We start from the raw sequence: 27226 nt of genomic DNA on the forward strand, positions 1-27226 counted from the left end.
CTTGACCACAGGGTCCTTTCCAACCCACCACCTGCTCCTGGGGTGGGTGTCTGGGTAGTGCCATTTCACTACAGGGAGCAGAATGCAAACCTGTCCTTCAGAGCTGGTGGCTGCCAGGATGCTTTAGACTGGACCATACATATGGCCCTGCTACTTCACCAAGTGGCTCACATCTTGACAGGGTGGCCCAGTCAGCATGCACAAGAACGGCCTCCGAGTGGAAGGAATGCTTGTGGTTTGAGCAAATGACCAAATGGGTCACACACAGAACATGAGTGCTGCCAACACTTTGAAGATTAAATTTTCTGTGAAAATCTATTCTACGGCACAATAAAAAGCCAATCCCAATCCACAGAACTATTGAACTTAGATATCATACAGGAAGCGTGGAACCCTGTTATAAAGTGATTTTATTAAATTGATTTGGACAGACTGTAGGTCAAACAATATTTTCTGAAGATAACAATTATGGACTTTAAAGCTTGACATAAAATTAGTAGCTTCCAAAGTGTTAGTTGTATTCCCCAGCAACAGCATGATAAAATAATTCAACTATGTAGAAATATAGAACTCTAGGACTACCTGGAAATTCAAAAATCATTTAGCCTAATGTCCTCATTTTGTGAGAAAACTAGACTCAAAGATTAAGTGATTTGCCCAAGCTTACATACCTAATAGTAATAAAGCTAGAAATCAAACCAATTTTTCCTAAAACTAAAATTCTATCGATGATATTTCAACTGGCTCGCTATCAACTAAAAATCTAGGCTTTTCTCTAACGCTCCACTCTATGGCGACATGGAAGTGTCAGACACTACAGTAAATTGCTGTGGTGGCCACGTGGCCTGGAAGGGGTTTCATTAAGCCAACAGCCCTCTGTGGAGAGAGGGAAGGCAGTGATGGGTAGCCTAGAGGTTTGCCAGCAGGTATCTGCATTAAAACCAATGGTGACAGATTCACTTCCAAACCACATTCCCCATATCATGTGCTCCTTCAAAACCTCCTGTATGTACCAAGGCTTTAGTTTTACAAAAACACCTTCCAGCCAAACAAATGAATTCAAACCTGCAGAGAAAAATCAAACAGTCTCATATTCCCATAACTGCTCTGGCAAGTCCCTTTTCCAGCCTTTGATGGCTGGCAGAAGCCACCAGGCCGGTCACCCACTTCAGACTCACAGGTCCTCAGTTTTCCCCAAAGACTTCCTGAGCAAAGATCTGCATGTGGGAGACCCACAAGAATGGGAATGAGAAAGGAACAGAAATGGTTGCTTTGTGTTCATGTCACTGGGGACTTTTGGTCTTCTCAACATCCCTCGAGTTCCTCTACAAGTTTTATCATCAGTCAGTAGAAATGAAAAACAGAACAGGCCCACAAAAGTCAAACGCTGAGCTCATGCCTCAGCGCCTCCCCTCCCCGAGCACTACCTCCAGCATCTGCCTCTTGTCCCCAGAGCCAGCAGCACCTGTGCTGTGTAGCAGGTATCAATCCCTCCACCTAGCCTCAGCACCCTCAGTGTGGCATCCCTGACCCTAGTTAACAGCCCCCCACCCCCCTCTATATACCACCCTAGTTTATTTCTCATAGCACTTAATCACTACTGCAAACTACATTATTTGTTAACTTGCTTATCCCGTTTCTTCCACCAGAGGTGAACTCATGATCCAGTGGCATTCTTATAGCACCTAGCACCCACTCAGCACCCAGGAGGCATTGATACTCATGGAAAGGACAAATAAAAAGGGCAATGGATTAGCAATGCACACTCACCCCTAAAAGAACAGTCTGTGATCTGTGATGACACCTGCACATTAATGCCTGAGATGACAGATTCATCCCCAGTCAGTCCTCCTAAAGCCTCCCCAGCTCGTGAGGAACACCCCTGCATTACAAAAGGAGCCCAAGGGCCACTTGCAAGGCAGGAAAATGCACGCTTTGCTTGCTTCTTCTTCCCCAATATTTACATTTAGCTACTTAAAAAATTTTTTTTTCAATTTAAAAGCATGTGATACAGTCACTAGAAAATAAGTCTAAGTTCGAGACACAGTGATTAGCAGAGTCCACAAACTAAAGAAAATTTCCAAGGTATTGTACGTCTGCCAACAACTTCCTGATAGGCTGAGTGGATGTTATGATTCTCCTAAAATTTAAAATGAAATTTAATGCCATCTAGGAAGGGGTAGGTGTTTATAGGTACTCTGAGGACATGAGGCAAAGCAGATTCAGAAATAACAGAATATAAGGAAAGCTATGTTGGGTTGAGTCAAGTGGCAACTGCAGAAATACCACAACTACTTTCGCGGGAGCTGCCCATCTTCAAAAGCACTGACCGGTATGCTTGAATTGAGGAAGGAGCATGAGCTCCAAAACAGAGCGTCTGGCATTGCCTGTAAGCACAGCACAGACAGGTGACTCGGGCTAAGCAAAGTTTCATCTACTGAGGCATGAAGCCAGAATCCCAGGAAACACCATACCCATGACAGAGACACAATGCCTCACCTTGGGTACACACACAGAGGGATTCCAAGTTCAGAGTCAAAGTTGTTGGACGTACTTGATGTAACCTGAAGAATGAAACCACCTCACCTAGACCTCCTCAGAATTAATGTTTTGCTGGGGACTGCTGTAGATGCTCCTGGGGTGAACATAGGTGGATACAGGGTTTCCTTCCTAGTGGCACTTATGGATTTTTAAAGATTTTTAGCTCTTAGCAGGACATCTTATATAACTGATATTTTGAGATGGTTTCTCTCCTTGGTGTGCACTCTCTGGTGGATGCAGAGGCTTGTACTCTGGCTGAAGGCTTTGCCACACTCATCACACTTAAAAGGTTTCTCCCCCGTGTGAACTCTCTGGTGGATGCAGAGGCTAGAGCTCTGACTGAAGGCCTTCCCACACCCACAACACCTATAAGGTTTCTCCCCTGTGTGCACTCTCTGATGGATACAGAGGCTGGAGCTCTGACTGAAGGCCTTCCCACACTCATAACATTTATAGGGCTTCTCTCCAGTGTGGACTCTTTGATGCATGCAGAGGCTGGAGGTGTGCCTGAAGGCTTTCCCACACTCTTCACATTTGAAGGGCTTCTCCCCTGTGTGGACTCTCTGGTGCATGCAAAGGTTGGAACTATTACTGAATCCCCTTCCACACTCACTGCAGACATAGGGCTTCTCACCAGTGTGGACTCTCATATGAATTTGAAGATGGGAGCTCCAGTTGAAGGCTTTGCCACACTCATAGCATTTGTAGGGCTTCTCCACAGTGTGGATTTTCTTATGTCTGTTAAGTTTTGTTGTTGTGCTAAAATCTTTACCACAATCATCACATTTATAGACCTTCTCTCCTGTGTGGTCTCGCCAATGAATATGAAGTTCTGATATGTGAAAAAAACCCTTATCACACTTGTCACATTTATGGGGTTTCTCAGCTGTGTGGATTTTCTGATGCATAAAAAGATCTGCTCTCTCAGAGAAAAATTCCCTGCACATGGGGCACTTGTAGATCATTTTTCCTATTTGGTATTGTGACTCAGAGGAGAAAGTGTCTTTACAACCACTAGTTCCAGGACTGTTACTTCATAAAGCCTCCTATTTGGCCATCTTGGCAGCCTATCTCAGGCTTACTCTATTGGGCAAGCTTACCGTCAGCCTCAGCTTCTCCCTGCCTGTCTTTCTGTGGAAGGTTTCTTCCTGCATAGTGTTCCTCACCCAGTATTCTTACTGATTAGATACAAATTCCATAACTCATTAGCACAGAGCTTTCCTTAAGATCCTGAGTGGTCAACATGCCAAATGGCAGCAAGGTAAGCCCCTGGAATCTTTCTGCTATATAATAGCAGTCTTCTACTTCTCACTTATAGAACAAGGTCTGAGCAGTGTTCTGTGTCTACGTGGGGGGAAGGCGCCAGCTGGTGGTGAGCCCCCACAGCACCCCCAGGAGAGTCAGTGCATCACTCTGCCTCCTGCCCATCAGACGAGAGGACTCGCTAGTGCCCAGGCTTCTTAGCTCCAGGGACAGCCAGTCTTGCTCCTGGGGACTCCCTACACAGTAGCACAGCGGCCTTCTGTAATAGAAACAACAAACAACATGAAATAGGCTTTCTGTCCAGAATCACCTGTGATCTCATGGTTCACTTTATACAAATACTACAGCAGGGACACATACCTTTTTTGATCCTGAGGAGGCACCTCTCTTATCTTCCAGAGGGATGTTGTCTCTTGGATTTGCAGGTCTGAGAAGAGAATTTGAAGATATCATATTCTTGTTCTACTCTAAGTACAGGCTCAATTAACTATAAGCTCACCAATTACCCGAACAACATTAAGGAGAGTACCTGCCAGACAGGAGAAACCCTCCAGAGACACAGATGAGCATGAAGAGCTACCTGCAGAAGGGAACAAGAACTCCACTTTGGAAGATCAACCCTTCTTGGTATGTTTATAATACCTAAACCTTACCCTGAGTATCAAGGCCCTACATGACCCCATTCTTGAGCTCTCTCTGCTTCCTGCCCCCAACTTTTCTCTTCAGGTCTCACAAACTCCAAGTGCAGCCTGCCATAGGGCCTTTCCAGATGCTGCTCCCAGAGCTGGATCCACTCTCCTCTCAAGTGTGGCTGTGTCAGCTGTCCCTCCCCTGCCTAAAAAAAGGCCCTGTTGTTTGGTTCCTTCAAAGCACATACAATTTGTAATTATCTTCTTTGTTCCCTTCGTTTTTAATCTATCTTCTGTACCAGGAGGGATGAACTTGCTCACTACCATGCTCTGACAGAGGGAGGTGCTCAGTTAGTGCTTGTTCAGTGTGTCTGCTCATACCCTGGGAGCCTGCCTCATTCTGGAGCAGATAGGCAGACATGTCTCACTGATTTCCTGGCTTTTGATAACCACAGGGACAAAATAGACAACAAATAGAATATAAAAGGAAAATTCTCAAACCACTCAATCAGAAATTGTTTGAGGATATTAGCAATCTTTCATCTCTTGTTATTTTATACAGTGATATTTCAAATAACGAATTAAACAGCATCAAAAGGTATTTTTTATGTTTGTATGCATGTGACCTATGGGTATGTGGGTACCATGGTGCACATGTGGAGGTCAAAAAACCACCTCACCAGGCATGGTGGTGGTGCATGCCTTTAGTCCCAGCACTCGGGAGGCAGAGGCAGACAGATCATTGTGAGTTCAAGGCCAGCCTGGTCTACATAGTGAGTTCAGGTCAGCTGGGACTACAGGGAGACCCTGTCTCAAAAAAGACAGGAAAAAAAAAAAAAAAGAGAGACAACCTCAAGTGTTAGTCCTCACCTTCCAGCTTGTATGAGATAGTCTCTTGTTGCTTTGTCGTTATGTATGACAGGCCAGTTGGCCTGCAAACTTTTCAGGGATTCTCCTGTGTCCATCTCCCATCTTGCTATAGGAGTTCTGAGATTACAGATGTGTACCCTGATGCCCATGCCCCACTTTATCAAGGTTCTCTGAAGTCAAACAAGTGCTCATGCTTGCACAGTATAGTCTTTCACCCACTGAACCATCTCCTGAGTCCAAAAGGTCTTCAATTAAAACACTTTTTTTTTTTTGGTCTTTTTTCAGACAGGGTCCTCCCAGTAGCCCCAGCTTGCCAGGAACTCACTATGTAGACCAGGCTGGCCTTAAACTCACAGAGATCTGCCTCCCGAGTGCTGGGATTAAAGGTGTGCACCACCATGCCCGGATAAAACACTTAAAAAAAAATTTTTTTTTTAGTATGTGTACATGTGCACATGGAGGCAAGAAGAGGGCGTGGAACCCCTGGAGTTAGAGTTACAGGCAGTTGTGAACTGACATGGGTGTTGGGAGTGCTCTTAACCCTTCAGCCATCTCTCCAGATCTTAAAATGACATTTATAATGACTCCACATACAAAGTGGGTGCATGGTGGCCAAGATGCCAAGGGCATGGTGGGGAGCTCTGTATCAAAGACAGTCAGACTGTTGCTGCAACAGCAAGTTGTACTCTGGAATCTGACATGAATAAACAATTGGCTAAAAGGAGAGGGTATCAGGTAGCACATGGGCACAGTACCTACAGAGCAATGCCACTGTACTATGTAAAGCAATGTCTAGTCTTGGGTCACCCTGAAGTTTACAGGAGAGGTTTATGACATGGGTACTTCAAAAATAAAACAAAGAAAAAGAAAAGCAGGCAAAGTACAAAGCACAGATGACAAGTCATCTAAACCACTAAATCCAGGGCACAGAGATGAGTAAGTAGAATATTCTGCCTATGGCTGAAGTTTCCTGTGATAAAAAGCTTAACGCCAAGAAACATTCTTTCTCTGTTTCTCCTGCAACAGCAAACCACGTTTAGGACCAGACACTGTCCAGCAGTCCTGTGAGACTAATGGCAACCCTGGAAGGCTCGGCCTCCAGCTGAGCCTGCACCCAGAAGCACAAGCTGTAGTGTCCCAGGAGAGCTGAGGAAGGCAGTCAGTCCTGTGGCAGCCACAACAGAGAACAAAGGAATCCAGCCACCGACCTCCTTCCCTCATGGGCCAAACCCAGATATAATTTTTAGGAAAACAAAGCAAAAAGACAAAAAAAAAAAAAAAAAAAAAAAAAAAAAAAAAAAAAAAAAAAATTTTTTTGAAACTCCAGCAAATGTGTTGAGTAACCAAAGACCTGAGTAGCAAATGAGAAAGCTCCACCAGGTGGATCTCCTATAGGGGCCCAGCTTGGTGATCTGTGCCATGAGAGGGCTGCAAACTCGAGGAGCAGCACAGAGCTACAGGACCCTGCAGGTTAAGTGCAATGCTCCTAACACAATTGGCCTTATACCCATACTCAATGTCCTCCTGCTGGTTAAAGGGTCACACCATAGACTATGAGACACCTTGCTGAGCTGAGATAGAAGGTACCTGCCCTTTGGTGTCTGACCACCAAAGGCAACATCCAGACTGCACACCCATGTCTGTAATGCACACACACCTCACTCTTGAGAAAGGAGCAACTCAAGTAGGAAGATATAGAGAGTTGAAGATGCAGCACACCTTACAAAGGGCCCTCCTTCCTGCCAGAGCTGGCCAATGGAGTGTGCGCTCACTTGCACACCACTGAGGTAAAGTCAGGGACTGGTCCTGTAAGGCAAGAAATCAAGAAATGAGTCTTAAATGCCAGAAAACTATCCCAAGATGAAAGAGGCTGTGGCACTGCAAAGGGAGCTCTGGTGGCTGGGAACGGGCAGAATTGGTGGGATGGGAAGACAGCTTGCTTTCCTTGGAGGCTCTATGGGTCACATGCCCCACCAAATGCAGCTTTGTGTTGCTGCAGCTGCAGCTACACCTGCATTACTCTTCCACACATCCATGCACTGAGGAGCCCCTCTGCTCCTAGTTCCAGGGAAGGTCAGGAAGAGGGAAGAAGGTAAAGACACAGATTGTACAACTGCAGTCTAGGCTCAGGCAGAAATTGAGGGTGACAGTCCCTCTGCCTGGGAAGTGGACCTGGAAACATGAACCTCCTTTATATAGCGCTCCCTGGTATACAGCTGACCAAAAAGTACAATTTTGTAGAGGAAAAGGAAAGTGGGCTTGCCAATTTTGCATGATTTCTCTACACAACAATCCTATGCTTGAATGTAATAATTCAGAGCAAGGGCACAGTCTCCAAAGGGCAGACATTGGTGAGGTGGCACACGGTAGGGTTAGTAGGACCCAGTAGGACCCAGGCACCAGCCAGCTCTTGGAGGTGGAGGATGGTAAGCTCTATATAGGCGCTGCAGTGACACTTGGGCAAGTGGGAAACCTCAGTTATACCCTGAACAGCTCCAGCAACTCAGCCTCCACACCACATCATACACAGTCAGCCGTGAAGCAGACACAGGCCAGGATCTCCATACAGGAGTGCACAGTTTTCCCTGCTAGTTGAGAGGAAACCAGAGATGCAGTAGCTGAACTCACTCAGCCAGGCTGGCTAGGAAAGGTTAGCAGAAGGACACAATGGAAGAGGATATGTGCAGCAGAGGCAGAGATGGGGTTGATGGGGTAGGAGGAAGTTTTAGAGTGGGGGTGGGATAATGATAGTTTTCCAAAGATAGGAAACTGAATGAATAAATGCTGGATGGAAAAAGAAAGGGATTCAGACATGAGCTTCTGGCACACAGGTGACCCAACAGATTTTGCAATTATTTTACAAACTGAGATAATACAGACAGCCAAGGAGGCAGCTCTGGAAGCTAAAGGCCAAAGTGCTCTCACCCTGTTTGAAAAGTGCTGACTGTACACATGCTGAGGTTGCCAAGAGCAACACTTCAATCCATGACCAGCAGTCACCCAGACCAGTGTTGGTAATGACCCCAAGCAAGAACAGCAAGAAGTGGGTCCTGGGTTCAAGCCTTGTGGTATGGGTTCCTAGGGGTCAGAAATTGGTACCAGAGGGTGGGATATTGCTGTGACAGACCTGACCTTGGTGTTTTGGGGAAGAGTGTGGAAGCGTTTGGAACTTTGGGCTGGAAAACCCATTGCGTGCTCAGAGTCTGTTGCTGTGGAGCTTGGAAAAGGTATGCTGAAAGAGTTGTGGATGATGGAGGCCTGGCTTGTGAAGCTTCAAATGGAAGCGGAGACTATCAGGGCTGTTCTTGTGATATTTTGAATTCAGAATCGGTGAAGAATCAGCTGTGATTAAGAAGAGACCAGAACCTGAAGTAAAACCTTTGCTTTACTGGGACAATTGACGCTGGTTAGCTGGGGCTGAAAAATCGGCTGTAAGTAACAAGATACCAACATCACTGTGGTGAAGTCTTCTGGGAGGTATTTCCTCAGCACACAGAGGGGACCCACACCTCTATTTCAAGCTGGAAGCAGGACTTGGTAATGTGTAATAGTCTCCTGCATGGTTCTGGTACTGAAAGGGTGAAGGAGTCACAGAAAGCAGCTGAGGCTTGGCACTCTGAGAGGCCAGGAAAGGCCATAGGTAAAAGTGCAGCTTCAGTTGCAGCGAAGACCCCAGGATTGAAGGGGTCATGGAGAGAATCTGAGGCTTTGCACCCCAAAGAGGCAAGAAGAGGCCATTGGTGAAGGTGTAGCCTCAGTTTCAGTGGAGACCCCAGCTTTTTGGAGATGGCAGGATTGTGGGACTACCACCAAGGACCGCAGTAGATGTGGAATGGAACTGGCCTGGGTCTGCGAGACGAGCTGTTTGTGCTGTGGACTGCAGAGTCAGAGAAGTGGAGCTGCCAGAACCCTTTGGAGTTGCCAGAAGATCACGAGTGACTCCCAGATGTCCAGCCTTGAGCTACTTTGCTGGACTTTGGTTTTGCTAAGGTGTGCCCGATTCTTCCCTTTGAAATAAGACAGTACTTGTTTTGGATTTTACAGAAGCCCATCCACAGCTGAGACTTTTAAGAGACTATGGACTTTTAAGTATTTGGATTTTTTAAGGACTGTGGGGTTTTTAAGGTTGTACTGTCTTATGTTGTGATATTAATGTTAACATCATATCTTGGGGACAAAAATTGGAAAGCTTATGGTTTTAATAGTGATGTGTTTGTCAAGTTGACAAGGGGTCAATTGTGCTGAATAGCTTTAGTGTCAACTTGACACACCTGGGTTGAAGGAGGCTCAATTGGGGAATTGCCTCCATTGGACTGGCCTCTGGCCATGTCTGTGGGGGCATTTTCTTGATTGTTGAGTGATGTGGGAGGGCCCAGCCCACTGTGGGTGGTGCCACCCCTGGGCAGGTGGGCCTGTGTTGCATAAGAAAGCAGGCTGAGCAGGGCCAGGGGAATAAGCCAGTAAGCAGCATTCTTCCAATGGCCTATACTCTAGCTCCTGCCTCCAGGTTCCTGCCCTGAGTTCCTACTTTGGGCTCCTTGATGAACTGTGACCTGGGAGATGTAAGCTGAATAAACCCTTTCCTCCCCAAGTTGGTAGTGGTCAGAGTGTTTTGTCACAGCAATGGAGAGACAAACTAGAACAGGACCATCTGATACTGTCTTTACTTGGAGGTTCACTTGAAATTTTCTATAATAAAAAGCCTGCAAGGCCTCTGCATATCAAATCACTATAATAAAGGGATCTTAAGCCATGAGAAACAGCACTCTAAAGACAGAGCTACGTTACCCACAGCAACCCAGCTCCCAAGTATCCTATGTGACAGAGGCTAGCTTGTGTGTCAGCACTTTTCCCTTCAGGATCGAAACTGTCCTTTACCACAAATACCTCCTCTCAGCATTCTGCTTTGTAAACCTCACAGAATGTTCTCTGCCTACATCACCATCAATCTTCTAGATACTTCTGAGACCTGGCTGTCTCCCTTCTTGCTTCCCATTCTGACTCAGATTCCACAGTGCCCCCCACCCCACCCTCGTCACTCTGTCAGGGTGGGAACCTTTACTCTGTCCTTACCAGGAACTATGCTCCCCCTAAAACCCACACTAAACACTCCTCCTGGAGTCCCCATATGCCCTCACATCTGCTGTAAATTCCAACCTGCCCAGTCACTGCTCCCCAGCTCCTATGGAGCCCCTCACCTGTGCTTACTGCTAACTCTCCTGCCACTCTGGGCAAGATCCCAATCTTTCTGAAACTTTCTACCTATCTACACATGTTCCCAAGTGCCTAAACAGTGCCAGTGGGATCTATGATCACAGATCTCAAAGACACTTGAGTCCCTCCCTATTTTTCTTTAAGTCCTGAATATACATTCTCCCAATATTTTAACTTCAAGTGCACAATATTTCTTTCTCCCCAAGTTGCCTCATGTGGCCTGGATCAGAGGTTTACACTAGCAAGCACCCAGGCTGTTCTGGGCAACCACTCTATCATTCTGTTTTGTCCTCTCTGTGGGTCTAATCCTGTGGAATGCGCTCTGAAGTCAATGACCCCATCACTAAGCAAAAAGTCAAGTGAAAATGACCCAATTAAGGAACCTAAAAGCATTCTGCAGCACTCTAGGTGCTGGTCACTCCAAAGCACTGGACATGGGTGGCCTCACTCTAGGCAGGATACCTATGAGGAACTGAATCTAGGGTAGCCCCTCTAGGTCAGGTCCTTTCAACAAGTCCACTAAACCTCTCTCTATCCAGAACCAGATTCACAGAGCCAAATTTTGCACCAACGAAAGCTGGGATGCAGTTCTCACTTGTTAAGCTTGGTGTTCAAACAGGCATTTGGAGAGGCTGAGTGGAAATAGGGCAGACATTAGAGTGATATGTCCATGAACCAACCAGTGCATAAAGGGTTACTGGCTGCCCCCAGGAGTTGGAGGAGACAAAGCAGCAGCTTTGCCATGGCTTTGGAAGGAGCCAGCCCCGAGCCACCTTTGCCTCCCAGAACAAGGAGAGAAAATAAAGACCTCTGTGTTACTTTGTAACAGCAAGCAGCCCAAGAAATTATTAGAGAAGGTGGCACACTACCTGGAGCCCTGTCCCCTTGGGACAGTGCACAAAACGGATGTCTCTTTATTCTTTCATGAGGTAAAGTTGTGTCCAGAATTATCCACACTTCCCCCAAGCCTTTTTCCCTCTATAAACCTGGACTTACCTCATGGTTATTACTTTGAAGAAGGGATATAACTATGTATTCCATCTATATACTTCCCCCTAAGACACTATATTTTACAAACCTATTCATTTCTCCTTTCCTTTCTAGTGTTTTCATGCTTTGCCTCTATTTCCAAAGGAAGCAAGACTCTATAAGCAGTATATGGTCTTCCCAGCTCCAGCCCATGGTTGGCAGTGGAGGGCAAAGGGGGTGGCCAGGGCCAGCCATCAGAGCAGCCAGCGATGAGGGTCTGTATGCCAGACACAGTGCAGGTCTCACTATATCGCCAGCCACAGCAGACAAGCAGACCTGTTTTCAGGCATGCAGGAGTGAGCAACAAGGTCCCCTGGCCAGGTGCTATACCTAAGTGTTCCAAGTGGAAGTTACCACCAACCCTTGTTTCCATGAAGCACTCTTTCCACTCCATCCCACTACTCTCTACTTCTATGCCTTAAATTTTCATTAGACCAAAGTAACCATCAGGCTCTTCACAGATATGAATAAATTCAAGCTTGTTCTTAAGAGTATCCCAGCTCTGGACTCTTAAGAGATATCTCCACACATCTCCAGCTCAGTGTCTACCAGTGTGCTAGACAGCTTTAGTGTCAACTTGACATACCTGGGTTGAGGGAGCCTCAATGGGGAATTGCCTCCACTGGACTGGCCTGTGGTCATGTCTGTGGGGCATCTTCTTGATTACTGAGTGATGTGGGAGGGCCCAGCCCTCCATGGGTTGAGCAGCAGCCAGCAAGGCAAGTTAGTAAGCAGTGTTCCTCCGTGGCCTGTGCTTCAGCTCCTGCCTCCAGGTTCCTACCTTGGGCTCCCTGATAAACTGTGACCCTGGAGATGTAAGATAAATAAACCCTTTCCTCCCTAAGTTGGTAATGGTCAGAGTGTTTTGTCACAGCAATGGAGAAACAAACTAGAACAACAAGTGTCTTATATGGCACCACAAGAATCATGGAATCTGGATCCCAGCTTCAAGTTCACTAACACTGTGACCTGAAGCACATTATCTCAAAGACTCCATGTCCTCAAATGCACAGGCAAGAATACTACACCTTGATCTAATCCCAGGGCTCTGTGGAAAAGCATTATGTTCATGAGTACTGTATGGCAGCAGCTGTCCTTTTTTTTTCATTTAATTTTTTGATCTATTTATTTTTATTTTATGTGTATGAATGTTTTGTCTTCATGTGAGTGTACCATGTGTGTGAAATGCCCAAGAGACCAGAAAAGGGTGTCAGATTCCCTGGAACTGGAATGATGAACAGTTGTTAGCCTCCATGTGAGTGCTGGGAACCAAGTCTGGGTCCTCTGCAAGAACAGCCAGTGGTCCTAACTGCTGAGCCATCTCTCCAGCCGCAGTGACTTTTTCATCTTCTGTAGAATGCCTGCCTGAGAAACAGGAATCATGCCAATGTCACCTAGGGGAAGCTGCAGAGCCTGTGAAGAAAAGCTCAGCCTCCTTGCTTCCATTCTCTCTCCTAACTGCACTCCTTCCTCCTCAGAGACTGCCTCTCTATCTCTGGACAGAGAAAAAGACAAGCAAGGGTTAACTCTCCTGCCATGGTGAAAGTGGAAATCCCTAGCCCTTTCCTCTCTGGAATAGTCAAGACAGGATAAAAACTCTACCAGGCTAGCCTCTCTTGGTCATGAATACTGTGAGCTGGGTCAGAGATTCTAAAGTGAAACAAGACAAAAACAAAAACCAAAGACAACATGGAGATATGAGAATCCAGAGTTCACTTTACACCTGGAGACAGCTCCAGGCTGCCACAGAAGCAGCTCCTACTACTATGCCCTAGAGCCACAAGTCTTCTACCTTCCCTTCCACTTACAAGAGGTCGCTTCTGTTGCCAACTCCCTCCAAGCTAAGCTCACAAAGGTCTATTTGTCTTGCTGGCAATGCAGGCCTTGCCCATGAAGCACTCTGCCACTGAGCTACATCTCTAGCTGCTCACTTAAGACTTGAAAAAAACAAATGCTGCCATGCTAATTCTTTAGTATTAAGAAAAATAGTTTTAAAAACCTTGTCACTTAAGTTAACATGCAATGGATTTTTTTGTTGTTTATAAGTTAACACCTTAACTACTGTGTGTATGTGTATTGGCATATATGCAACAGTGTCCATGTGGTGGTCAAGGGCAACTTGTAGGATCTGTTTTTCCCTTCCACCATGTATGTTCTAGAGATCAAATTCAAGCTGTCAGGCTTGGCAACAAGTACTTTTATTTGCTAAGTAATCTCACCAGCCCTGAGTTAACATTTTAATAAAATTTTCACTTAATTATTATGGAAGGCTATATCAAAGCCTATAACTACAGAACTTTAATAAAGACTCTCTGGCAGTGGCCATGATGGCACATGCCTTTACTCCCAGTACTCAGGAAACAGAGGCAGACAAATCTCTGTGAAATCAAGGCCAGCCTTGTCTATATAATAAGTTCCAGGCCAGCTGAGGCAACATAGGGAGGCCCTATCTAAAAGAAACGCCCAAACCAACCAGGCAAAAAAGAAAAGCAGCTCTCTGGAGTCCCTGGTAATTTTTCAAAGCATGAAGGGGTTCAGAGACACCAAGGGATGAGAATCTACCTGAAACCCAGTATGGACAAGACTTAGACAAGTCATTTCCATCATCAGACTGTCCTCAGCTGAGAAAAAATGTTCCCAAATTTTCTAAAGTGAAAGTACTTTGCACATAAGGAGACTAAGAGTATAGCATCATGAAAATAAAGCCTCCCAGGAGAGTTGTTTTCAAGGATCCAGAAAGGCAGCAGCCAGGCAGTGGTTCCCTGCTGTGACTGCTAAGTGGAAAGCTAGTACCTAGGTCTTCAGCTACTCCCCTAAAGGATGGGTGCCCTATTCAAGAGAAAGCAAGCTTCTCTTCAAAAGTAGTCAGGAAGTTTCAGAAATCAAAGCCAGAGAGTCTAATTTGGCAGGTCTTGGGGAGAACTCAACTCCAAGGGAACCTCTGTTCATCTTTGCCTACAGGCTGTGACACACGGAATTGAGTGGAGAGGCCATTTGATACTAAGGCCTGTTGTGCTGCCCCAAAAAACAGCTGAGAGCATACCACTTCTCCTCCATCTCCAAAACTCTCTGTCTAGACACCAAGGAGCGTGATTGTAGCTAAGCAGTGCAATCTGCTCATTCCTACCCAGCCATCTAGATGCCTTAGAACAATTTCAGCAGGCACTTGTCACACACTGATGAGGATGGGGAAATACCACCCACCTTTGTGTCTGGCCAGCACCAGCAGCCTGGAAGGTGCCCTTCCAGTGCCCAGGAAGGCTCACATGCCACACAGGCCCTGCACAGTCCTACCCTTCCACTAGTGCTCTACTGTGAAGATGCCAACACTCGTCTTCCTTACCCTAGTTCCTCTACATTTGCCCTGGGTCACCCCACCAGTAACAGGTCACAGTGAGGCCACACTGACAAGGTTTGCCTGCTTCCCAACCTTTCTAAAGCAGCTAGCTGCTCAGGTGTGCAGCCACTCCTCTGCTCACTACACCTCACCTCCAGCTGATGGCAACTAGAAAGCCTTGTCAGACCATCCTTCTCAGGTACTGTTCCACAGAGCAGAATTTCAGATTCTGGAAGTCAGGTGGTCAGAAAGGGGGGAGAGTTCAGTTAAGAGTAGTCCCAGGATACCCAGTCTGTTCTCCACAGAGGCCTGTTCAGTCCAGATGTCTTAGCTTTCCACTGTGAACTTATGATCATTGGACTGACCTTGGAGCAGGGCCCCTACACAGGGCACCCCTCTGGCATCTGAGCAATGGGCCCTGCCCAGGATTCAGATGCTCCTTGCAAGTCAGACATGGTGACACATATCTTTAATCCTAGTACTCAGGGAGACAGAAGCAGATGGATCTCTGAGTTCCAGGTCAGCCAGGTTTACATAATGAGACCCTGCCTCAAAAACAACAACAACAACAACAACAACAAACATGCTCCTTGCCTGAGGCTCACAGCAACCGACTTTTCCTGGATGGACCTCTTACCTCCACTCTAACAGAAGATGCTTCCCCAATGGTTTTGATGTTGCTTTCTAGACTGGTCAAAGGCAGCTCTGACTCTGGGTGGAACTCTCCAACTAAACTCCTGACATGAGGCAGGCCATACCTTTTTCCTTTGTTGGAATTAGATGAAACAGTAACAACCCTGCTCCCTTATTGACAGAAAAGGATCTGACATCACTGTTGATGACTTTGGATCTCTGACACTGTTGTCTAGGAAAGTCTATGGCTACCTAGTGTGAGTGCAGACCATGAGCAGAGGCCCACTGCAGGATATTCCAGCAGGGAGGGCCAACCTTGTCCCTCCCTGGGTCCACTTTCCCACTTGGCTGCTCCCTTTATCCTCCCTTTCACTCCTACACATATTTCCTCATGCCCTACAAACTCTAAGCCTAAATTCCTTGATTTCTCCCCTAACAGAACAAATGAAACTGGGTCTTGAATTTTTAGAACTGTGGAAAGAAAGATGCTTTATTCTGTCCTGGGGACACTGTACACATGCCTCAGCCCAATGACAGCCCAATGTCTTATTTTTCAACTAGAAACTTCTGCTAAGACTATGAAATTGGGTCCAGAGAAGGTTGGAAAATTATGGACAGAATGAAGCTAAGTTTTCTTCCAAGTCTGATGAGGATGAGTGCATGTGCTAAGAATGTGATGGAGGGCCCTGAGCATACCCTTCATAGCTCCTTTAGCTAAGTCCTCTCGCCATAGAGACTGGCACAGATGGGTGGAGGCCAGGGCACTGCCACTTGCTATATGATCTTGGCTGATCTCTGGCTATCTACACAGTAGGATAACAACATCTCCAGCATCTGGCTGGGATAATTACACAAGGGAACAAACAGGAAGGTGCCTAGTAGAGTGCCCAGAGCACAGCAGAGGCTGAATAAATATTTCTTTATTTCCTGTACTTTAATTAGTGTATGACAGAGTCTAGTGTTTGCCAAGTGTGTCACTTCATGGGCTGAGGCTTCTGGAGGCGATGAGCTAATCTCTGGTAATAAAGGCTTCTCCACTGCCCAAAGCCAAACCCTGCCTGTCTCTCACCCCTCCGAGTTCCTTCTGGGCCTTTCCTCACAGGCAGGTTGACAGACCTGATGCCACTGTGTCCTTCCTCTTCAACCCCAGCCTACAGAAAGGCCTGAGTAATGGACAGATAAGGGCTTTCAAGGATGGCCTCATGGGAACAGCATATACAGGACTAAGCTTATCTTATCTATCTAGCAAATGTGTAACATCAGAACAACCTGGAGGGCAGAACACTGGGCTTGCAGACAAAAGGCCCAAGCTCAAATTCTTGCTCTAATACTAACTAGCTGTGTAGCCAATGGTAATTAATTCCCACCAGCTTCAGCTTAAACATCAGCAAATAGAAGAAGCCTGCACTGCTGGGGTCACACTGGGTTCGCCCACACCCACCCATCAAGGGAAGTGTAGTACGCACTCTGCCGGTCAGAAGAGCATGATGGGCAACCAATGAAACAGATACCCCTTTTAGCACACTCTGCCTGCTCTAGGGACCAACTGTCAGATCCTGGCTACCCCACAGGATGGTGGGAACCGGACAGGGAGGGAAGAAAAAGAAAGGTTGGAGGGGTAGGCCAGATCTGACAGGGCTGGCTTCTTCCTTCCACCACTGAAGAAGCAGTATCAACCAAGGAACAAAACCACCTCAGGCCCCAGGGAAAAAGAACTGACTGGAAAGCTCAAGACATTGCCGGAATGAGGCCAAACAAATGCCCAAAGATAGCATAGGCTTAGTTAGGCTGGGTCCAGGAAGACAAGACAATCTATAGTCAAGTGGAAAGTGAACCTCCTTCAGTAACAGAACCCCCCGCCTCTCCACAGTCCCAGTCTCTTCTGTCTCTACAAATCTGATGACTCAGATTCTACACCTGGGTCATAGCTCCCTAGCTGTACTGCTTGGCAAATAGAAGTGAACAGGTGAGGGAAGCTTGCCTATCACATGGAACACGAGCAGCTCACATCTAATAAGGACTGAGCTAGCAGGGCTGGAGAGATGGCTCAGTGGTTAAAAGCACTGGCTGCTCTTACAGAGGACCCAAGTTCGATTCCCAGCACCCACATGGCGGCTAACTCCAGTTCCAGGAGATCTGATACCCTCTTCTGACCTCAACAGGCACTGCATAACATGGGTATACTTACATACACGAAGGCAATACACTCATACACGTAAAATAATAAAATACAAAAAAACAAAGGACTCAGCAAGCACTTTGAGACAGGAGTGGGTGATCAGAACTCAGCACTGGCACAGGAAGAAATGCATGATCACACACTCGGAAAGGGCTGGAGAAATGGCTCCACGGTTAAGAGAATATACTGCTCTTACAGAGAGCCCAAGTTCAGTTCTCAGCAACCATGTCAGGAAGTGTCAAGGCCTCTAGCTTCCTTGGTCATTGGCACTCATGTGCACATACCCCGCCCCCGCCCCGACACACATATAAACACATACTCTAAAAAAATTTTAATGTAAAAAGAAACAACAAGCAGGAGTGGCTGCAACAATCCACATATAACATCAGCATCCAGGAGCCGCACCATTAGGATGAGTATTGGCAGCAGACTCCTTCTTGGCTTAGAGATATACTAGAGGCAAGTACCAGACCCCACGAGTGGTCTCAGAAAATAGTCCTCACTTCTTGGTATGCTGGAACATGCACAGGATAAACCAGAAGCGCAATGACCACTGGGCCTGTGACTCCAACTCTAGATACAGCATTTCACACACTTGAAACAAATGTATTGGCATGAAGATAAATTTGTAAAACACTAGAACTGAATCTTTGTTCTTACCATGTTAATAAAGGCTAGCCAAGTTTGCACAAGACAGGAGTCTGAAAGAAACAAAGGACAACATACCTACCACCACACAAAAGTCCACTTGCCCCATCTTCCAAATAGTGTAGCTGCCTAGAAACCACTCTCAAGCAAGAACAGAATAGGGGCAGCCAGCTTCTCTATCCACAACAGCCTAGACCACAGCTTTCAGCCAGGTCAGTTAGGAGAGAATGCAACATATACTCACTTGGACTTACCCTTCCAGTCTGGCAGAGATATGTCCTTTACTTTGTTGTTTGTTAGGGGGGGTCGTCATGAGAAGCCCAGAGGCTAACGCACATTTGGCAGTGGGAGAGGAGAGACGCCAAATGTTCCCACTAAGGCCAGCCCTGGGAGAAACAGGTTTCCCTTATGTTTCTGGACCAGGTGTGGAGGATCCATTCTGTGACCACGTAAATGACAGAGATGGAGACTGCACTAGAGCAACAACCACAGGAGAACAGATGTGAGCTTATGCCAATTAAGGCATTTCTTGGCTTTCAGAGCTAAGTCAAAGGCGTGATTGTTAAATGTTAAAACATAATCATAGAAAAGTTCTAAAGAAAACAAAGAAAATATATATTTAGTTCTCAAAATCAAATTTTTACACACTGATTTAAAAGCACAAGCCCCAGGCAGGAAGATTTCCAGGAGCTTATGTTTAGGGAATAAGCTATTGGTCAGGCCTTTTAAAAACACCAGAAATGGGGGCTGGAGAGATGGCTCCATGGTTAAGAACACTGACTGTTCTTGAAGAAGACCCAGGCTCGAATCCCAGCACCCACATGGTAGCTAACAACTGTCCGTAACTCCAGTTCTAGGGGATCCGACAGTCTCTTCTGTCCTCCACGGCCATTGCACGACATGGATGCCCTTACCTACATGCAGGCAATACAAACAATACACAAAAAAAAAAAAAAATAATACAAAAAAAAAAAAAAGAAACCACAAAAAACCCAGAACTGTATGGAGCAATAAATTCAACTTTAAAAACTTTTGTTATTGGGCTGGAGAGATGGCTCAATGGTTAAGAACAATGACTGTTCTTGCAGAAGACCCAGGTTCAAATCCCAGCATCCACATGGCAGCTAACAACTGTCTGGAACTCCAGTTCCAGGGAATCCGACAGCCTCGTCTGTCCTCCGCGGCCATTGCACGACACAGGTGCACTTACCTACGTGCAGGCATAACACTCATATACATAAAATAAAAAAATACCCAGCACTCGGGAGACAGAGGCAGGCAGATCTCTGTGAGTTCAAGGCCAGCCTGGTCTACATAGCGAGTTCCAGGACAGCTGGGGCTACAGGGAGACTCTGTCTCAAAAAGACAATAAAATAAAATAAAATAATAATTAAAAAAAATAAATAATAAATAAAAACTTTCGTTATATCATTGAAGACTGAACCATAGGAAAGAAGGAGGGCATGGGATCAAATCAAACAAGGTCTGAAGGAGTACATGGGACAAACAGAGCAAAGCTCTAGTAACCAATGGTTTATGTGAATGGAAGAAAACAAGGCTTGGGAGGAACAGAGATGGATGAAGCTGTTTCTGTCATCCTCTGCATACCAAGTGGACCAAGGCCTCAGGAATGCCAGATGAAAGGGAGTAAGGGAAGAGCAAGAGGCCCAAACGATACCACTCAAAGACACTCCAGAACTTCAAGGAGATTCTCTATCTCAGACAAATGGTGAAACAAAGAGAAAATGTCCTCTGGTAACAGGAGTCAAAACCTCAAGACATGCAGAAGAGGGAGAGGCAGGATCCCTAGTGGCTGCAAGGCTAGAAAAGCCTGAGGAGCCTACTAGATGGAGACAGAAAAGTACCAAGTTTATACTATGGAAGTTGAGGTGTTCTGAAGAACTTCTGCTCACTAAACAGGACAGACCCCATCATATTTTGGGTTTATGAAAGCATATAGGATTCAAGAGAGAAGCCATGGAGAAGAAAAGTTAGGTAGTCAGCACAACTTTCCTCTGAGATATAGGAATTCCAGTATCAATAATGAACCTCCTGCTAAGACCTATATCCAACTACGATGGAGTTCACAGGTGCTGGCTGGCTGATTCAGCTGGTAGGAAGTCTAGGGAGGGAAAACCCATTGGTATTTTTCCCTTATGCTCCAGAGAAGAACAGCAGTGAAGACAAGCCAGAGTCAGACAAGGGGGCTCTTGTCCTGGCCTTACCACCCCTGCTGGATCTTTACCTAAAGGCAAAAAAGGGAATTATAATGAAGGCACCAGGTCATGTAAGATATTTACAAAATGAAGTAAATTGATGCCTAAGTACTTAAATCAATGGCTTACAATCTAAAAGGTTTGCCCTACCTACTCCACCTCCTGCCTCCTCCCTCCACTATACTTGTAGTGACTCACAGCAGTTTGGTAGAAATTTCAAGGTCAGTTTTCAGATGTGGGAATTTGTCCTTCCTTAGAAGGTATGACGAGGTCTTAGGGAACCCAAGCATCAAATTGTTGCCATGTTTATATCTGGTGGGGACATGTACTTGTTCTAGAAGTTGTGGAGCTGGGGATGGCACTAAATTGCTGCATGTCTATACAGATCCATGAGACTCTAGGGGAGAGAAACACATGAAAAACAGGAGGTCACCATTACCTGACTTGCTAACAGCTCAGAAGCTGCCACGACATTTAGAGATCACTCACAGGAGAAACAGCCCTGCAGATGCCAGAGAGGCTCTGCACTCAAAGCTAAGCAAGATACAAAGCAAACAGCACATTTAAGAACAAGGTCTTTGTGGTTAATTTCTCCTTGGGCACAAATGGCTGACAGCATGTAAGGGGTGCTGTGGGATACTTTAACGGAGTATTTGCAGAGGAGTTTCACATGGTTCTGATACTAGTCTTTATTGAACACACCAGTCACATTGCCTAAGAGTCCACAATTCCTACTAACGAAACTGCTTTGTGTCATAAAGGAGTCCATGACTGCTCATGAGAGCAAGTGCAGCCATTTACCCTAAAACCTTAACTGTGACCTATGACAAGGCTTGGGGCAGAAACAAAAGTAACAAAAATCAGACTCCCTGTCTCTCAGGAATGTAAACAATTCTGAGAAATGATGTGGTCAGCTTCAGAGATGACACAGTACATAGGGACTGCAGGAAGTATAAGAAATCACAGCAAACCAGTCAGGAGGAGGAATGAGAACCCACCAGAAAGGAGAAGCTGAGAACAGAGGTAAGACTGAAGAGAAAAGGAACAACACAGTAAGAAGGGAAAGACATGAAAGAAGAGGTAGGTCCCAGCTCCCAGGAAGGACACCCTTGTTCCCAAGGGCACTCTGAGTCCTGAGCATTCTTAAAACATACCCCTTTTCTTAAAATGGTCTGAATGAATCCTGCCCCCTGCAACCAAAACCCAGGTACTTCCACATCCTATAGGAATGCAGTTTTCTCAGGAGGCTCTATAGGAACAAGTAGGATCCCCCAAGTCCACTCTGCCAAGCATGCTTAGACATGCCTGACATTTGCTTCTAGCACAACGGGTTGCCTGACTCCTACAGATGGCAGTCTGTGTGTATCTCAAAGACTAGCAAAATGTTAAGAGACCCAAAGAACCATTTACAGGACAGAACCAGAACATATGAGGGGGGTACCTACATATACCTGGTCAAATGAGGTGCCACTTGCACAGCTTTGTAGCAGCTGACTACATGTTTGACACAAGTTTTCTGAAGTTTGATATGAGGTGGTGAAGATCTTCCTTGTCTTAGTTCCCAGCTGGTAGTTTTGTTTTGAAGGGTTGTAGAACCTTTAGGAAGTAGAACCTGGTTGGAAGAAGTGGGTTACTAGGGGCAGGCCCTGAGGTTTTATAGTATGGCCCTACTTCCTATTTTCTGCTTACACTGTGAGCAGCTGCCTCAAGTGCTTGCCACTATGCCTTTCCTACCATGAAGTTTCTTAAACTGTGTGTCAGAGTAAACCCTTCCTTCAAAAGTTGCTTCTTGCCAGGTATTTGGGTCATGCCAATAAGTCACTAAAACTGGTCTTCAAAGATCTGTACAACAGTTCAGTGTAGGGGACATATCTGTACCCAAGCTGGCCCCAGGCCACAGGGCTCCTACAGAAAGCATAGCTTGCCCCGAAGCATAGCTTCTCCCCTGATGGAGAAGCCAAGCCCCTCCCCCTTGTGCTCAGCCATCCTATGCTGCCTGTGGTACCTCTGATATCAGATGGGCAGTACAAATATTTCTATCAACCATCCTACTGGGTCTATCAAAAAAGAGAAAACACTCATGACAGCAAGTAGTCCTGTATGTTCAAAGGATTGATTCAACAATTTTTTTTTTTTTTTTTTTTTTTTTGGGTCTCTCTGAGACAGGGTCTCCCTATAGCCCCAGCTGGCCTTGAACTCACAGAGATCCACCTGCCTCTGCCTCCCGAGTGCTGGGACTAAAGACATGTGCCACCACGCCTGGCTCTGATTCAGCTTTTGACATCTGCCAAAATATTAAAAGTTGGTCATATTTGTTCTTTTCCTTCTCAAGAACTCTCTAAACTGTCATGAGGAGACCCAAACAGTCTCTCCCATTAGGCCAGTGAAAACAAAAAGGCAGGCTGCATGTGGTGATACACACCTTTAATTCCAGCATTTAGGAGGATCTCTATGAGATCAAGACCAGCCTGATCTACATAGTAAGTTCCAGGCCAGTCAGGGCTATATAGTGAGACTCTGTCTCACATACATGCCATGGTGTGCCCATATACATGTATGCACACAAAGTAAAGAAAAATTAATTGGGGGGGGGTATCTTTTTGAGACAGGGGCATCTCCCTGTAGCCACAGCTGGCCTGGATTCACTAGAGAGACCAGGCTGGCCTCGAACTCAAGAGATCTGCGTACCCTGCCTCCTGAGTGCTGGGATCAAAGGCATGTACCACCATGCCCGGCTCTCTGGTCTTTGTGGACCAAAGCACCAAGTGCATGGGTACACACTCTTGCCTGTCCTTCTGTGGCCAGTTCTGCTGGCTCTGGCTGAAGTGCTGCAGGGCCATGCCCTGTTCTGCCCAGTTCTGCCACTCCACCTCTACAGAGTACTGATCAAGTGTTCCTCTTTTGATTCCTAGTTCATACACAGACCCCCAAATTCTTCCTCTTCTCTGGCCTTGCCTAGTACTTTTATCACTTCCTTTATTTCTTCCTCCTAAACATAGGCACCCTCTAAAGGTCTGATCTGACTTCATGGTTTTGGCTCCGTAAAAATGCTAATACACAGTGAAATCAGCCCTACCATCTCACCAAACTCTTTCTTCTCTCTGGCCTACAGGAGTACTACATGAAAGCTGAACCCCCTCAACACACACTTAAAAGCTCTTACCAGAAGAGAAGGCAGCACATGGCTCAACAGATCCCCCAAGTGAGGTCGGCCCAGGCCAACTGCTTACCCACAGCACCTACAACTCCTCCAACTGTCCTCTTGGCTTGTCTCTCCTGTCTCATCTGGCCCTGATCTTCATCAAAGGATGTTACAGAAAACCCACTTCCTACAAGTGCCTCCAGAGGGCACTCTAACACCAGCTCAGAGACCCACTCAGCCATCCACAGATGACCCAGTGAATGCCACTTGGGATTACTACCTTTAACTGGCTGCCAAAAACCCTGTAATCTGTACCTCTGCTTTGTGTAGGCTCCCCAGTTCCAGCTGTTGCCACAGGTCTCAGTAATAAGTTACCAAGCACTGATTAACAGAGAAAACTGACAAGTTTGGGGGGGCAACTCTGAGTACTAAGTGTTTCAGATCAGTTTTATTGTGTTAAAAGTATACCTCTAAAAATGACCTTGAATGTCTGGGGGACACAGCAACACAGACAATGCAGAAGAAATGGGTTCTAATTCTTTTCACTTTCACTGTAAACATAAGAGAATTTGCAGTCCTTGGACAAAGATTTGCTCTGGCTACCCATTTCCTTACAAGCTCTGCCACAATACCATGGAACATGCTATTCAGATGTGGAAATAAGCTGATTATTTTATGAACCTGCAGGGCTATGAAAAATAATGAACTCCAGAACAGCTTTGCTGAGTTTCTTCTAAAACATCAGGTGACACAGAGCCACCGCCTGTTCCAGAGTTGAGAGGCAGGTGTAAAAGCATGCCAAAGTCTGGCAGCAATACAAATCACACCTACCAGTAACCTTGAACACTTTGGATACCTTCCAAAGTAAATTTCACTTAAAAAAAAAATTTTATTATCATCTATTTTGTGTGTATGGGTGTACTGCCTACATGTATGTAAGTGCACTCGTGTCGTGCAATGCCTGTGGAGGTCAGAAAAGGGTGTCAGATTCCCTGGAACTGAAGCTATGGATGGTTGTTAGCCGCCACGTGGGTGCTGGGAATTGAACCTGGGTCCTCTGCAAGAGCAGTCAGTGCTCTTAACTGCTGAGCCATCTCTCCAGCCCCGTAAGTTTTACTTGTTAAAAACAAAAAACTTCTCTTCTTCCAGGGTTGGGTTGGTTCAGTTGGTAAGAGTGCTTGCCTAGCATGTATAAAGTCCTGGGTTCCATCCCCAGCGCCTTATAAAAACAGGTGTGGCAGTACAGATCATCAGCTAGTTAGTGAGTTCAAGGCCAGCCTAGGATACATAAGACCCTATCTCCCCCATTGCCTTCACACATACCCCAAATGGGGCAAAACCACTTGACTGAAAAAGCTTTCCTCTTCCATGACCATATCACTCTCCCACAAAGACTTGTGACCTTACTTTAAAACTGGGCTCACCAGCATCTACCTGCCAATTTACTTTTTCCTGGATACCCAGCCAGGCTTTCACATATTCTGGAATTCTGGTCCACAGACCCAGCACCATGAACCTAAGAGAAGTGAGCAGGAGCTGAAGTGAACTGAGCTGAATCTCAGCTCCTCTCCGAGAAGACTAGCTGAGGTGAGACAAAGGAGCACCTTCTGACATGGCCACACTAGGAATGTGTCCAGTGGAGAGAATGCAGTGGAGAGGCTGCAAGGGTAGATGGGCACTAACAGACAGAAGGGAGACTGGGTAGAGCACAGCCACACTGACCCTTACATGTCAGGCCAGGAAGCAAGCTCAGATTCATATAGCACTCCTCCAGAAACCATCAATACTGGCTCTCCAGTGACACCACCCTCCTTCCTCTCCCAGAAACTCTCTGGTTATCTCTGCAGGCAGAGGTTCTCTCTCTCCCTTGTCCTTTGAGAAGCCCACATCCAACTCTGTCCCAGCATGTCCTCACTGTGCTCCACATGGACTCATCTGCTCCTAGAGATGTGACACGGGCAATGACCAACTCCAAAATCTCTACCTGTCCTCTAAGGGCCAGAGAGCCACTCTATGTCCTGGCCTCTCCGTACCAGTTCATCATCATTATGGAAATCACCCCAACTGGCCAGTCATACTCTAGTTGGGTACCTGACAGGAGGGCCACTAACACTCAAAGAAATCCTACAATCTACTCACACAGAAGTCTAACCCAATTCATACCCCAAAGATTACTCAAATATCATGAAAATCACAGCCCAGTCATCTGCAATAATTCCATCCAAAATCAACAGTGCAGCCTAAGCTGTACCACAGCTTAAATAATTTGCAATGTATAATTGTATTTCAAAAACAAATTACCAGGCCGGGCGTGGTGGCACACGCCTTTAATACCAGCACTCAGGAGGCAGAGGCAGGCAGATGATGATCTCTGTGAGTTCAAGGCCAACCTGGTCTACAGAGTGAATTCCAGGACAGCTGGGGCTACAGGGAGACCCTAACTCAAAAGACCAAAAAAAACAAAAAAAATTACCACATAGGAATGACGACTTCAATAATGGAGCTGAGCATTGCACCCAGGCATTCAAAAAGCAAGGAATACATGCATTATAAAATCATTCATTCTTCACAAAGCCTGTAGGAAGAACCTGTGAATGAACTGTAAATCCTTCAAATTTAGCATGTCCAAACTCAAAGTTGTCCTTACAGCAGCAATTTTGGTAAATGGGTCCCTCTATCCCCTTAAGTGCCTAAGCCAGAAACCCAGGCACCATCTGCCTTCTCTACCAAGCCCTGTACCCACCGCCTCCCCAGGCCTCTGTAACTGTGTCATTGCCCATCTGTACTGTCTCACCGGAACTCAGCCCACCACCGATATTCCCCCAAAGTCTCACTTCCTGCTAACCCATCATCCACTCTAACATAACCTTTCTAAAATATCTAAGGGGGTGGGAAGGAGGGCACTGGAGAGATGGCTCAATGGTTAGTTAAGAGCACTGGCTGTTCTCACAGAGGACCTGGGTTCAGTTTCTAACATACATATGGTGTCAGTTCCAGGGGATCGCGTGCCCTTTTCTGACCTCTGTGGACACTGCATACATGTGGGTGCACTTATATACATGCAATTCTCATGCAAATAAATAAAAAAAAAATTTTTTTTTTTTACCATCCAATGGATTGTTCTTACTCTGCTTACAATGTCTCAATGGGTCCCATTTACTTGCATTGCAATTTCCAAATGTTTGTGACTTTAAAGAAAAGTGCACATCTATTTACTATGCAGCTAACAGGTCCCCAATATAAGGTATTTTGTGAAATGAAATGTTCCTTTTTGCTTTTGAGACAGGGTCTTCCTGTAGCCCCAGCTGGTCTGGAACACACAGAGATCACCAGCCTCTGTTTCCTGAGTGCTGGGATTAAAAGCATGTGCCACCACATCCAGCTTAAATGTAATCTTTGTAAATATAAAAAAAAAAAATTAAGTTACCCAACATTCTAATACCCAAAGTCCATAATTCTTAGGATTTTCATTTAACTTCTTCTAAAACAATTTTCCACTCACAGGTTCTTGAGGAAGGTAACTAA

The 27226-nt window shown here is 45.9% G+C and overlaps 1 protein-coding gene across 8 annotated transcripts in view; it reads right to left on the reverse strand.

Moving 5' to 3' along the window:
• Positions 1 to 393: 393 nt before the first annotated feature.
• Znf664 (zinc finger protein 664) overlaps positions 394 to 27226 on the reverse strand; it is a 33858-nt gene continuing 7025 nt past the window's right edge. For 6 of the 8 annotated variants that reach the window (XM_008839265.3, XM_008839270.3, XM_017799693.2 and 3 more), the window contains 2 exons: positions 4165 to 4231; positions 394 to 4063 (listed from right to left, as the gene is read on the reverse strand). In XM_008839265.3, coding sequence (XP_008837487.1) covers positions 2721 to 3506 — 786 coding nt within the window. In that variant the 5' untranslated portion in view covers positions 3507 to 4063; positions 4165 to 4231 and the 3' untranslated portion in view covers positions 394 to 2720. Of the gene's footprint in view, positions 4064 to 4164; positions 4232 to 7022; positions 7110 to 27226 lie in introns of all 8 variants that reach the window. The other 2 variants (XM_017799692.2, XM_017799691.2) reach the window with 1 other exon arrangement.

The sequence above is a fragment of the Nannospalax galili genome, unplaced genomic scaffold (assembly GCF_000622305.1).
Source record: "Nannospalax galili isolate Female #2095 unplaced genomic scaffold, S.galili_v1.0 scaffold218, whole genome shotgun sequence".
NCBI lineage: Eukaryota > Metazoa > Chordata > Mammalia > Rodentia > Spalacidae > Nannospalax > Nannospalax galili.